The following is a 15,707-nucleotide window of genomic DNA, read 5'->3' as shown; positions in this document are numbered from 1 at the left end:
GCTCTTGCTTCCACTTCATGACCCTCACATCCACCAAACTGTTCGAAAATCCACAAATTTGATTGGATCAAGACCTTCTCGGCCAAACCTAGTCATACTAATCCCACATATTAGTGCATCATCATGACGAGAACCAACTGGTCACATACTAACCTAGTCCACAATCCTACTCGACTCTAACAGCCTAGCTTAGCTATCCACTAACAACACTCAAGCTTACCCCTGATCCACTAACTGACAACAACACTCGGGCTTACCCCAATCCACTAACCATCAAAACTCGGGCCTACCCTCGATCCATTAACAAAAAAATAGCAATCGGGCCTACCCCTGATCCACTAACCAACAACAACACTTGGTTCATGAATCAAACCTCCAAGCCCCAAACAAATAAGAACATACAAGGATATCCTCATCACATCCCTCAACCTGGACTCCTAACACCCTAGAGTCTAAAGCACAAGAACTCCCTACCAATGCTATCACAACTAAAACTAATACGACTTGAAGGGAAACCCAACATATAACGATGATCTTGACTTAAAATCAGAAGATTCAGCAATTAGGTGGAAGTCTTGAACTTGAAGAAATTCGACAGAGAACTGAACCTTGGCACAAGTTCTTCTTGCTGCAAGATTCCACTCACCCCACTTGAAATATGCTAGAATATGACAACTTTATAATCCTTCAATATCCAGACTAACTTGAACTCTAACACTTAATCCCAACCATTGATATCAAAATACACAAGAGAATCTAAACCCACACAACATTCTTAAATTCCAATAAACATACAACCGAGGACAAAGATAATTAATCCATTCATAATAAGAAATCAATTTAAATAGAGCTCAATAAGATAATTCCCTTTAACTAGTCATCCAAGATTACAACTAAGATTTGAAACATAAACATGACATACAGATGAATACTAACTGCAGCAATCAAATAAATAGAGAAACTGATAACTGAAACCTCAGTCTCTGGGACTCTGAATGTATTACGACGACCATCAGGCAACATCCAAGCTAGGGGTGTAGGGTCCAACTCCTCACCAAAAACAAGAAATGGACAACGAGCTCTGATGTGGCCCTCCTTGTCGTAATAGAAACAAACCCATGAACTCCGCCTGTAATCCCTACCAAAATAACCCTCCTCGCCACACCGGCGACATAAAACGAACGACACCTTCCATCATGAAACTTCCCACACCTTCTATACTCGGATCTCCTCCCCTTATCTGATCCTAAACCCCCGTCGGCAGACTTGACCTGCTGGATGATATTGTCCTGAAGCTCTTCCCTCATCCTCCTATTGAATCTCCAACTCAATCTCCTTTTTCCCGACGCTTAACTGCATCTCGTTTAAGGTCTGATACTATTGAGTAGATACAAACCATCGAATCTCCGTCTTGATCATACTCAAGCATCGCAACATATGTGCCTTCTCTGAAGTGGCATACTCAGGTCAGAAAAGAGATCTCCCTGTAAACATCTTAGTGATCTCTGTCACCGACTCAATCATTTGCTTGAGCGACAGTTAAACCTATGCTAGTTTCCCCTGCTTGATAAGAGGAACATATCCAGAAACTACTCCTAAGTCATTGTGGCTCTATCTACATGTGAAAAGCTCTGGGTCATAAACTCCCACCAATCCTTCGTGCCCATGTGAAAAAGATTCAACATAAACTTCACCTTTTGGCCCTCGAAACATGAACACGTGAAGAAAAATCCTTCCACGTCATAAATCCATCTCGAACCCATGAAGGGTCTTTGTCATCTCTGAAATCCAGAGGCTTCGTATAAGTGAAATCTTGGTAGTGCATCGTCCTTCCTCCCTGGTATCCTGCAATGGCATTGTATGGTGTGGCTGCGACAATGGCTACTTGCATGACGACAGTATAGCAACGATTAAATTCTTCAATCAACGCGGTCTTGAACAACTCAAACAACTCTGACATCACCTTCTTGATCGCCTTGGCCACACTGGCAGCAATGATCCTGCGGATCTTCTCCTCACTCATACCTGATCCCCCAGTGCCACCAACTCCGGATCCTAAACCTTCAATAGTCGCCATATTGAAAATTACACCATGGCAAGATCAGACATTAAAACACAGTTCTCAACACATCATGTCATACTCTTGATACGCCCAATGTACTGGGTTAATCCTCCACAATCAGCCTAGTCTAGTACACCCAACGTATATGTCGTATGCCTAGTGTACTCGACTTTAACCCAAAAACATTCATAACTTCTAACGGTCATAACTTCTTCGTTCCAACTCCATTTTTTATTATCATGGACTAAAAATTTCTCGAACAAAAATCCATATTTCACATAAGAACCTGGCCTATGATTTTCCCATTTCTACCCTTCGACCCAATACACAGTTCAATGGTTAAATCTCTTAACCATCATTACCTCCTTCCACAAGGACTAAAATTTATCTCCTTAAGGCCCAAAGACTTTACACAATCAACTTCCGTCCCACGGTCCTAAAATAAGAAACGATAGGAAACATGATCTTACATGTCAAATATTTACCAAAAGAGAAAAAATAGTCAATTATATGAAAAAGATGAAAAAATGAAGTGGCAACTTCATGAAAATGGCCAATAAGAGTTTAAGTCATTAAGAAGAGATTAGATGAGTAAGTTCAAGAGAAGAAGTAAATGAAAATATGCGCTTTAGCCAAAAGGATAACATTATTTATGCTTGGGCCAAGTATGTGACTTAATAGATTAAGAGCATATTAATTCGGTGAGAAATGACTTAATAGAATTGTAGAGTGTGTTCCTACCTTCGTGTGGATATAAAGAACATCGAAAATGGGTTAGTAATGAAGAAGTTGTGAAGGATTGAATACTGAAGAAAAATGTCCTAAGTTTGGAATGGAATCAACTAAGGGATGATGTTAAGTCAGCATCACAACACGGTGGATAGATATCGACAGTGTAGTGGGTCTTTTTTGTAAGAAATAATGGCAATGTACTTTGTCAGGCGACGAGGTATATGGGAGCCACGGCGCGGTAGCCAAAGTAGGATTTCTTTGGGAAAGAGTACCATGGTGTGGCAAGCAGATGGTCATAGTGCCACAATTAAATTACTACCTTCGAACTTTGGTTAAATGGTTGACAGGGAGAGTTAAACATAATATCACGGCACGGTGTCTCATATAATAAACCCCCAAATCAGCCCCATTCTCACCAAAAACACTCCCTTTCTATAGAGGAGGGAGCTCCGACGATTTTGGGGATGGAGGGTGATTAAGTGGCGGTCCAAGGTGTTAGAGCCAAAGAATGAACATAAAACGCTCATGAGGTAATCATCTCATTCATCCTTAAGCTCTGAGGCTTTAATAGCGATTTATGGAATTGAATTAGATATGAATGATTACTCTTAAGAAGCTTGTTATTTGGTATCATTAGTTGTGTTTATAAGCTTTGAACACACTATATGTGTGATTTCAATAACGAAATCTATATGTGGGAAGTTAGGGTTTATGTAACGCCCGCAAATTCGGGCTAGACATTAAAATACAATTGTAATAAATAATAATCCTTCATATACAATGCGGGTTAAATAAATAATATTTTTATATTGCAAACATTTTTTGTGGGTAAATATTGGGCTTATAATATTTGTATAAGACATTATTATAAAGTTAACAAATAACATCAAATAACGTTCAAAAATAAAATATTATTTACGAAAAACAATCTTAATGAAAGTTGTGGTAGTCTTAATGACAATCCCGGGTATATAAGGAATACTTAAATCTGACTTTGTATCAAGAGTTACGATCCCTTGTAGTGATTGTAAAAGTGAGAGTGTCCATATAGAGAATGTACAAATCATACTTCATATGAGAGAGTTATGATTTTTCGAAGTTTCGGTATGGTTTTGTCAACACAGAAATCGAAATGAAAATCGATTGATTGTTAGCCAAAACAATGTAAACGGGAGTTAAATATCTCGTGAATAGGAATATGTCGATATAAAACAGTCGAGAATGGTCTGTATATAGAAGTTATGAATTTTACATGTATTTTACAATGTAATCTTCATATACGGGTTGATCTACTTAGGGGAAGGGTAATGTTTAGGCTAGATTTAGTGATGGTGTTAATATGGAATTTCCAAACAGTGTACTCTATATAACAAATGAACCCTACCTTCTATATGATATTACATAGCTATTCCTTATTAGATCAATATTCATTGAGATTGTTGAGGAATCCAGACTATCGTTATTATAGCCGCAAGAAATATAAGACTAAGACTTAGTAAAATTTATATCTAGGTCTTTTGAAAGGAAAAGCTAAGGTGCTAGGCGAAGTGTTGCCCTAATTGAAAGTTATCCACTTTTAACAAGTAAGTGTATAGTTACTTTCCTCTTACACATAGTTACAAATTATTTAGATAATTAAATAATATATGTGCTTATTATCTATGTTCTTGATATTTGTGTTAGATGTAATAATTTGACATGATGTTACTTGATTTATTGGTATATGTAGTTTTACTATATTTGTAAAATATTGGGTAGAAAAAGCGTTAAGAAAGAGTTAAAATAATATTAAGAGATCATGCCCAACATTATACTACTATTATATTAAGAGAAATCATCTAGCAGAGTATTGATGATGATCATAGACTCTTCTAGACAGTCCATTGGAACACTAACAAACTCGAAATATGTAGTTGTTAATGAATCATACAATCCAGGAGTATGAATTGTGTGTTCATTCAAGTACCCTATCCCTCATGGTTGCTTTAACGACATATTGACATATATTGTTAAAGAACCCCCGATGCATTATTGTCTACTCGTTACTTCCAACTAACTACCTCTTGATGTAAAAGTAAAGAATAGACAAATCTTAGAAGAGACATAAGATTTGATATTGATTAATACCGAAAAATGTTAATAATAGATGAAAAAAATTCAAGGTAAAAACATGTATAATATCACAAGGGGCAGTACATCAAATGAGAAGAATTTATAAAATAATTGATTATTAAAATTTTGTTAAAAGTTAGAAAAGTTTTGATTTTTACTCTCAAGTGAAGATTTGTTAGTGGCGGTTGTAGTACAATTTTTTATGGATAACACTTATGATTTTGAGGTAGCATGCCGGGAAATTGACATATAAAAAAATTTTCCAAAAAATTTACATTGTATAATAAAATTTGAAGGGTTGCATCGAAGACTATGGAACCGCATATATATATATATATATATATATATATATATATATATATATATATATATATATATATATATATATATGGGGATAAAGAATATATTTTATAGCCCCACCTAAGATTATGTACCAAGCTTCTAAATTGTACAGTTGTATCTTTGTAATTATACCCGGTTTAGTTTTTATTTGGTAAATATATCATTCCCCATGACATTGCTTTCCTCTATTATCGTTTAACCATCATTGTTTTCTTTCCTCAATCATGGATTATTACTTCACCCCAGTAAACAATATTGTTTTCTACCATCACAAATGTCAAATATAATCAATATTTTTTCTTCCCTATCAAAATTATTGTTTCAATCTTGAATCTGCAATGTCACATGTTAATCATGAATCACCTAATTATAATCTTTAGCTAATAAAACGAAGTAATTTCATGAGGTTTAGTACATAAGTTTAGGTAGAGTTTTAATATATATTCACATTTCCATATATATATATATATATATATATATATATATATATATATATATATTGTTGTGGTCCGAATGTTGTGAGATGTCGAAACTATCTTTGTTATGTGTAATGTCGAATTTTGGATTGTATGTTTATTTTAAGGACTACTTTTGTAATGAAGTTTAGTTGTCGAAGTTCTTTAATTTTTTGTGCTTTTAGTTTTCCCTATAAACATGGGAAGGATACTTTAGAGGTAGATGACTTTTCCTGATTGTACTCGTATTGTCTTTCAACCTCTTGTATTCAACTGATCAAGCAATAAACGTGACAAACAAATTATATTTAGATCTTTTTTTCTAAATCATTTTCATACTCTGATTTTGTTTGATAACTCGAATCAATTAGAACTACATTTGGTATCAGATCAGGATTCATCCAAATTAGATATGTTTTTTGAATTTTTGCAAAAGTTTTGAGTCTAGTTCTCGTTTTAGATTTCAATTTTGCGCTCTTTTGCATCATAAAATCTTCATAGATCTGCTGTTGTGATTCGATTTTGCATTCTAATTGCTAATTTGAGTGTTCGATTGGTAAATTCAAAGTGTTTTAGTTGTTTGATCTTAATCAAATTCAAGCTTTTCTAAAAAATTGTCCATACAACAATGTCAAACTTCAACATGAACACAATGACGTCTTACTCTCATATCCTTGGTTCATCTACAAAAATTCTGATGCTGATTCCTGAGTATTATGATCAGTGGGTGGATAGAATGGAGGATTATTTGAATGGAATCGATAAAGAGTTATGGAAATGTATTCTCGATGATGTTCGACCACCTCCTGTTGTTCAGAATATTGGAACTTCTTCCAATAATCGAAATGTCCAAGAGCTCTCTAAAAAATTCTTGAAGAATTGGAAGAAATGTATGAGAGAACTCAGAGGTTCTTTACCTCCTGTTGTTTACAATTATGTTCATATTTGTAAATCTGCAAAAGAAATATGGAATACTCTGAAGGAAAAGTTTCAAGGGAATCGAAAGATAAAAATCAATTCAGTGAAAAATTGTTTGGTTGAATTAAGAGAATTCAAACAAAAAGATGGTGAATCTGTCGAATTGTACTATGATCGTCTTAATGAACTAATTTACAAGTGCAGCCGATATGGTATCACCAGGTCAACAATGGATTATAGTCTCACATTTGTTATGGGGCTTCGCAAGGAATGGCGAAACGTGAGTTTGATGGTGAAGACTCAACAAAGTTCTGATAACTTTTCGTTGAATGATCTGTACAATTTGTTGAAAACTCATGAAGCCAAAGTTAATGAAATTGCTAAAGAATCGAAGATAAGTCTTGATGGTCCACTTGCATTGGTTTCAAAAGTTAGTGAAAAAGAAGGTAATGAAAAGGAAGATTCGGATGATGAGGGATTAATTGTAAATTCAGATGATGAGGCTGTCGCATTTTACTCTAACAATCGAGTAAAGAAATTCTTGAAAAATCTATTCTATACACGGTCGAAATCTGGTGAGATGAAGGGAAATGTTGTTGGGAAAGCTGGAGGTGATGAGAAGAAGGTAGAAAAGAAGGAAGTTCGAGTTGACGAAGAAAAGAAAGAGAAAAAGATTAAAGGTGATGCTGGATTCGACTGCCATTATTGCAATGGGGCGAATCATATGGCAATTGATTTATGCTTCGTAAGCATGATGAGAAAAAAGAACAAGGTGAAAGATGAAGCTTATTACGTGGAAAGGCTGGAAGAAGTTCGTGCTAAAGCTAAGGGTTTGTCATTGGTGGCCAAGGGTGTAGATGACGAAGATGGATCTTACCTAATTTAGATGTCAGGTTCGAATGATGAAGAGATGAGAAACCCTACACACGGGGTAATGTATGATGTGTATGAGGAAGAAGAGAAGATAACTGGGAAGTGCTTTGTGTCAACATCTTCCGGTAAATCGCCAATGTCTTCTCAGGTACGTTCTCTTTTCAACCGTTTAATATTCCCTTAAATGCATATGATTCGATTCTTTCTGAGGTTGATGCAACCATTACTTATGTTAATGATCTACTTATTTTTTATAGTAATGAGGCTCAAATCTAGTACTCAGTTACTAGAAACCCAAAGAATGTTGGAGGCGAAGAAGGCTAAAATCGATCATCTAGAGTTGCAAATAACGAATATCATGGTTGATAGAGATAGTTTGAATACAGATAATAGGATTTTGTTAAAACAAAGGAATATTTACTCTAATTATGCTAAAAGACTCTATTGTAAGTTGACTGAATTGCATCACTCTAAAGACATAAGTAAAGATCAACACAGAAAGCTTTTACCATTCTTATATTTTGAAAGGGAAAAAGTATATGTAACTACTTATGATTGTGAAATGGCTATTTTAGACTTTGATAAAGCTCCCGATAATAGATATCCTTATGGAATAGTGAAAATTGATGAACATCTAGATGCTAATGATCTTGTTGATATAGTTAATAAGAATTTTATTGTAAATGAACAAATCAAGATTTTGAAAAAGACTAAGAATTCGACTTCTGACTCTCAAAACAACTTTGCTGATATCGAAGATGACAATACAAGTGAAATTGAAGCAAAGGAAGTTGTTAACTGTTCTCAGTTATGTATCATTAATGTCAAAACATTAGCTAAGGGTAAAGAAAAATGTTATGATTTGAATATTAAAGTTGATAAAGACCAACCCTCAACTTCGAAGGTTTTTGACCCTGACCATGTGACTGTCGAAAATAGTCAGACTGATAGTGATGATGATGACGATGTTTCGAAGGAAACAACTGAACCAAATGTTTCAGAAGAAACAATTCCTCGAGTTGTTAAAGATCAAGTTTCAAGGAAAAAGTGATGATCACTTTATCAGACTTGGCTACTTTTCAGGAAGAATGGTCCGATTTTCAATGCAACACGTCAGCTGCATTTAATGTTGAAACCGCTTCAAATTCAAATTTCTAATCAACTATATAAAGGGTTTTTGGGATCAATTCAAAATTTACGCTCACAAATTATTCTCAAAACATGTGTGTGTTTATACTCTTAGTTTCTTCAAGTTCTTTTCTAAACCCTAATCATGGATGCTAATCAATCGCTAACCACAGACGATGTCTCGTCTCAACCACTAATGAAGATTCAAAGCACAAAGTTACAAGTTCAAGGTGATCAAAGTGTTTATCCAGAGGATTTACAAATGCTCATCGTGGCTCTCAAGAGTTTGGTATTATCTACTGCCATCTTCAAATCTTTTGTTGTTCCAATGTCTTGGCTTGATTTAGCTGGTTCTACTGCAACTTACAGCAAAACCGTGATGATTGTTACTTTTCAATTGACGAATGACAAGAAGTTCAGACTATCAAAGAAGTTGTTCGCCTAAATCTTGAACATCCCTAATTGTGAACCATTCTACCAAGTTTCGAATGAACAAGTGGTTCATATGTTCAATGAGATGGGTTATCAACCTACTCTCACCAAGATCAGTGAGTTCAAGAAATCGGGGTTTTCGTGTATTTGGAGCTTTTTATTTGGAATTTATCTTCGATGCTTAACAGGTCGAAGTGTGGGGTTTGATAAAGGAAGATCGGGAGTCTATTCTATGGTGGCTGATATTTACTATGATCTACAAGTGGATTATGCGACACATCTTTGGAATGAATTTATCAAAAGCATTGAAAATGTGAATGTTGTTGATGGGGTCTTGTGTGCTCACTACTGGAGTTTTATTCGTCAGTTTGTATATGACAGAGAGGGAATTCAAGTCCATGAAAACGAAGAAACTACTAGTTTTTCTTTATATCAGTTTCCTAATACTATTGAAGATGATATTGAAAAATTTCAAAGTATTGCTAGAATTTCAGATACAATGCTTCAAAAAGTTGATCCTATAAATCCTGTGTTGGTTAATTATTTGACAATGATCAATCCTGATGTTGAAACTGGGGTGTTGTTCACCAAGACAACCTGAAGGTTCTTCGCAGAAGAATAGAGGATCAAAGAAGGCAGCTCAGCCAAGCCCTTCGATAGTTGTTTCAGTTGAAAAAGAAGATTACAGTTAAAGTGAAAGCTTCCAAGAAAAACTCAAAGCCTGTTGTTACTAATAATGTTGATCCTTCGAAGGATGTGGTACCTTCGAAGACTGGTGTTCTCAAACGCCTCAAGAAAATGGCTCATCAACCTCGTAATTCTCTTGAAAGGTCTGGAAGTTTTTCACCTTCATTTGTTAGAAAGCCACAGATTGGTCGAAAGGGAGTTCTTATTCGTGAAATACCCGTCCCTGTTTCTCCAAAAACAAAAAAATGAGTATTGAAGACATGGCGCAGAAGATTTCAAAGAAACAAAGGAAGAAACGAAAACTGGTGTTACACGAAGATTCAAATTACGAAGACGTGGTTCCTGAAAAACCACTTACATATACAATTATGGGTCATTCTTCACCTGTGAGGGATTCTCTAGTTAATCTGAATCTTAAGGAGACTAGAAATCTTGATATCAATGTGAAAACTTCTATAATGGACATAACCGTCAATCACTATGAACAACCAAAGAGTTCAACTCCCGAGAAGACAACGGGCATACCACCCGAGGTTTCGAATACCGAATCATCTCATGAGGAGGTTTGAACCTCGGGCATCACTGTGAACGTATCTGATACGGATGCAAATGTCAACAAAGGTGATGGAGTTTCAACACATGCAGCCCAAGGTAACCCTTCTCTAATCGTATCATCTACTTTTGAAACATCACTTGTTGATACTTTTGTTTCATTACAACCATTCCTCATTCCAAACACATCTCGTATCCATTCTTCTACTCATTCTCCTACCTTCGATACAATTATGCACCAACCCATTACTTCCTTATTCCCATCACAATCTACTGAAGAACCCAAAACGGTTTTTGATGATTAAACTGATTTTGTTGGTTTGTTGGTTCTTTTGCTGAAATTGAGTTTGACCTGGAGGAGGATAAAATTCCCGACAACATGGTCATGTCTGGGGAGCAATTCAAGATTTTAAATCGCAAGCTCAATTCTCTGCTACAAATTTAAGCTGATGCGGGAGGCAACCATTTAGTTTTGGGTATTAAAGTGGATGTTATGTTGAAGGCTCAAGAGCTTCGTCTTCTCAACAAGATTGATCAGTCTGAAAAAAGCAATGAATTAAGGGTCAAGAATCAATCTGAGACGTTCAATGATACACTGAAGGAATTGAAAACAGTTGCCAAGCAACAACATGCTCTGTTGTTTAGGATGTCAAAAATGTTCGAGAAGATGTCAATCGAAATCTTGAAGAGTTAAGATTAGGCATGGTAAAGGAATTACAAGAAGTGACCAATAGCTATTCTTCAATCCTCAAAAGGGTGGATATTATTGTTGGGGCTATAACGAAATTAGCTCAATCTTATATTTCTATGCTTCCGAAGATGAATGCACAGGCTAAGTTGGAAACAATTTTTTTTCGAAATATTGATGTGTTGTTGGGTGAATTGAAGACCATGGTATCGACCTTAAGTTCTTATTCTTTATTCACTCCTGAATTATTAACTCAAAAGTTTCGTCTTCTTGAGTCCAGAAGTCATTCTGAATTGGCGCCGCTTTCAAAATTGTTGAACTTACTTCCATCGGATGCCCCACATGTTGTTATAGGGTGCATGGGGGAGAAAGAAAGATGGATGGAGTAAGTAAAGGCAAATGAGCATCTAGGAAGACAAGTGATGATGATGTGAAAATTGTGGGAAAAGTCTTGACAACTCAGATTCCAATAATTTTTCCAATGAAGACTAATCTAATAATTTTGACAACAATAACAACAAGACCTTTGGAAAAACAGATTGTTATTGGTGGTTCAACTTCAACTTTAAAGCCAACTCCCACTGAAGCAGATAAAGACAAAGGAAAATATATTGTCATTGAACAATCGAAAGAAGAGAGAAAAGCAACTATTGAAGTTGAAATGGAAAAGCAACAACATATTAAAAGTATTCTCAAACTTTGTCAAAATGATCCTGTAAATCTGAACAAAGGTGAGCTACGAAAACTACATAGCTATGATAATATTGAAGTTATGGTAGTTCATGGAGAAATGCATGACTTTAAGAAGAAACCAAAGAAGAGTTATGAAACTGATAACTCAGAATTGAATCAACTTGATTTTCCTATCAATATAATGATGTATCTTAATGTGCACTATTAGATTGTTGACATGTTCAATGACAATGAAGAGTTCAAGAAGTTAAAATTTCGATTTAATGCAGTACTTGGGAAAGAAGAAGAAGATGTGTGGTCACCCCCCAAGATAGTTTGAGTTTTGAATATATCTAAAGATGTTTTATTCGAGGGTGTACTTCAAAACTTTCGATATCATGTGATCAGGGCAAACAATACCAAATTCACATTTACTATTGTTGACTTTCCTCTTATGAATCTAAATGACTTGATCTCAGTCACAAGATTCTTAAGGTCAACAATGAAATGAAAATTCAGAGTACAAGCAAAGAAGATTATCTGTTGGGTCTTGCTCATATCAAGATTTTCATCAACAATTATTTTGATTGCTTAGCATTGACAGATGTTGAATTAGCTTTGACAATGGGAAAAAAGGTAATTGTACCTCAATTAATCTTGAAGAGTAAAGCTGATTTGCTACCTTATGATGATGGAGAGATTTGTCTAAAGCCACTCTGAATAGTTTTTGTTGGAAGAAGCGAGAAAGAAAGAAAGACGAGGTATTTGTTTCAAGCTTGTGATGTTGAAAGATATACTACAGCTCATTATATGAACCTAATGGTTCATATGAATAACTGTAAGAAGAACAATGATAAAGACAAGGCTGAGTTGAAGATGATGATGAAGCGGTATGCAACGATCAGAAATTTGATGCATCAAGCAATCCAATTATTAATGACTTAAATTTGACATTTCTCACAAAATGGGAGAATGTGGGGGGTCGAAAGTTGTGAGATGTCGAAACTATCTTTGTTATGTATAATGTCGAATTTTGGATTGTATGTTTATTTTAAGGACTACTTTTGTAATGAAGCTTAGATGTCGAAGTCCCTATGTTTCTTGTACTTTCAGTTTTCCCTATAAATATGGGAATGATACTTTAGAGGTAGAGGACTTTTCCTGGTTGTATTCATATTCTCTTTCAATTTCTTGTATTCAACTGATCAAGCAATAAACGTGTCAAACAAATTATATTTACATATTTTGTTCTAAATCATTTTCATACTCTGATTTTCATACCCGCGCAAAATAGCACGATAAATAGCACTTTTGGCGAATCGTTTTCTTACGAGGAAATAATTATTAGATTTTATTATTAGTTATTATATAATAAAAACTTACCACTTTTAAACAAAATATTTGTATTTAGAACTTATATGTATATTTAATATTTATACATTTTATGTAAATTAATTATTATCGGTGTGTAGTTTAAGAAACATAAAATTAATTTATATAGTTGAATTTAATAATTTAAAATTTTCATTTTGCTTAAAATTAAATTTCTTAGTAACCTTACTTAATTCAAGTCTTTAAACTTTTGGCAAATATTAATGATTTATTTGTGCATAATTGATTTGTACAAAAAATTTTGTATCTTATACCTCTTAAAATTCAAGATATAACTAATATGATTTATAATATAGTATAAGATATATGGTTTATGTCACACCCCGAAAATGAGTTAGCACCTAGTTATCAATTAAATTTGAAATTTTACAAACACAATCCAAAGGATTATGTTTGATGTAAATTTATCAATCATATCAATGTATAAATTTATATTATAATTTTAAATTTTCTAAAAAGTTCATCATGGTTTTGTCATGGCGTGTCATGTCACCAATGCTTGTATTTGTCGTCAAGTTTTGCCAAAATATTTTATTAAGTCACATATTTATATAAAAATGAGTAATAATATAAAATATATAAAAACATTATTAATTATATATAAAATTATTGCCTTAAGTCGCGCTTTGCAAATGATGTGGTTCGTCACGGCTAAAAAAACTTAAGGTTTAACGTTGCTTTTAAGTTACGCCTTACATTATTTGGAACTACGATATTTATTGATCAAATTTTTCTAAATTGTTTTATAACAAAAACAAATATCAAAAGACTTCTAGCCCAACAATATCAAATGTTATCTATATTTAAGTGTTATCCATATTTAAGGTCGATGGTTTAATTTCTATCAAAAAATTATGTGTAATTAGGTGTTAATTTTGAAATAGATATATTTATTTTTGCTGCTTATAAGAAAAACAAAAACGAATTAAAAAAGCAGATCTTAAGTAATTAAAATGAATAAACGAATACATAATTTTTTCAAATAAATGGTACAACTCGTACTTCCTACCTACACTATGTGCTACATTGTTTTTTTTCCTTTTCATTTTTATTTTATACAAAAACCAAAAGAAGAAAGAGCGTCTTCTCCTTCCTTTCGTTAAAGTTTAAACCAAAGTGGAACATTCAGAAGTAGAGGGATCAAATAAAGCAGGAAGCAAATACTTCCTTCCGTTTGTACCATGTGCATTGAAACTTGCACCCGTCGTCGGCTCCACCAACAAATCTCCGGCATACCCTGGATACGCCCCTTTCCCATACACCCCCGAACAAGAAGATGCAGCTTCTAATGGTGCACCAGCATCCCCCTGATAATACCCATTCCCAAATGGGTTTGTAGCAGTTCCAGCCAAAAGAGTAGCCAGATTTATCACCATTCCATCCACACCCACGTCGTTGTTGGGTGCGATCAGTGGTGCACCCTGTGGTCCGTAGATCGGTTGATGGAATGGCCACGCGCATTGACCAGGACACTGAGTCTCCGAGTTGCCGACCCAGATGTATGCAAACTTGTTGCTTTTACCTTTTACAATGGAAGATGATCCATGGCCATGGGTTCCACACCTACCGGAGCAAAATCGAGAAACTGCCACGTCCTTTGCCGTTAACACGATGTTCACGGCGTTCGTTGGTTCGCCCTTTGCAGCTAACTGGAGGAGGTGTTTGTCTGATAATGATTTCCCGAGTGAGCAATCCGGGTCGGATACTTGTTTACCGAGTCGGAGGGAGGGTTTCTTTGTTTTTGAGTAGTATTTGTCTGTTGTCTTCCACCATGTGGCGACGGAAGGTTGGATCTGGGATTTGAGTGTGGCGGAGGAGAGGGAGGTGATGAAATCGGTGATGATGGCTTTCTGAGAGGGCTTGAAGTTGCCGTACCAAATGAGGTTGACAGAAATGTCGCCGGTGAGGAGAGCACCGTTGTGATATTGCAAAAGGGGAGACGAGTTCTGGACTAACTCAGTGAGTCGTCTAGTTGCAAATGAGGGTTGGAAAATAGACAAAAGAAAGAGAAGGTGTAGGAAGAAAAGAGCAGCGGAAGCCATTGTTGAACGTTTTAGATGATTGAATAGAAATAGGATTATGGGAATAGATGATGAGAATGGAGTTGAGGAATCAAGAGGTATTTATAGCATTGAAAATGAATACAAAGATAAGAAGGAAAATAATAAAAATGTATTATTGATGGGGTGTTTAGTTATGTAGCTCCCCATATAAGCCTCATGCAAGCTTCTTCCGCGTTCTTACGAATACAAGTCAACGAACGATTGGGGTATATATTGATATATATAATAATGTCAAACCTAATTTTAAATTAATAACAATAATTCAAAAAAAAATGGTCGGCTTTTGGGGGTCATATATAACTACACGAACATCTTGTTTTTGTTGATATTTAATAAATATATATAATATTGAAATCTTAGTACTTAATAAATTTATATTTGTAGTTTGCGTATTAATAAAATTCGTGTTTAGAATTGTTTCTAAATTATTTAAAAAATAATTACTTTGAATTAACTTTTATGATAGAAAAAATATATATAACTGTAAGCATTTCTTATTGTTTAACAAAACTATTTATATTTGTAAAATGTCCAAAAAAATTTATAGAAATAGAGAAAGGAAAGAAAAAGTGAATATGAACAGCACTTTTAAGAGTAAC

At 34.6% G+C, this 15,707-nt stretch overlaps 1 protein-coding gene across 1 annotated transcript; it reads right to left on the bottom strand.

Annotated features, from left to right (window-relative positions):
• Nucleotides 1-13,970: 13,970 nt before the first annotated feature.
• Nucleotides 13,971-15,133, bottom strand: LOC145018046 (protein PHOSPHATE-INDUCED 1-like). The gene has a single exon (XM_078975987.1). The coding sequence runs from the start codon at nucleotides 15,085-15,087 to the stop codon at nucleotides 14,152-14,154; it is 936 nt and encodes a 311-aa protein (XP_078832113.1). The 5' UTR covers nucleotides 15,088-15,133; the 3' UTR covers nucleotides 13,971-14,151.
• Between the last annotated feature and the right edge of the window lie 574 nt (nucleotides 15,134-15,707).

This window comes from Lactuca saligna, chromosome 9, assembly GCF_052625555.1.
Source record: "Lactuca saligna cultivar CGN05327 chromosome 9, ASM5262555v1, whole genome shotgun sequence".
NCBI classification, from domain to species: Eukaryota; Viridiplantae; Streptophyta; class Magnoliopsida; order Asterales; family Asteraceae; genus Lactuca; species Lactuca saligna.
This window is presented reverse-complemented; position numbering and strand designations above follow the sequence as displayed.

Bases quoted from the DNA above. Each gene is read 5' to 3' on its own strand.
- LOC145018046 (XM_078975987.1), bottom strand. From the start codon at position 15,087: ATGGCTTCCGCTGCTCTTTTCTTCCTACACCTTCTCTTTCTTTTGTCT.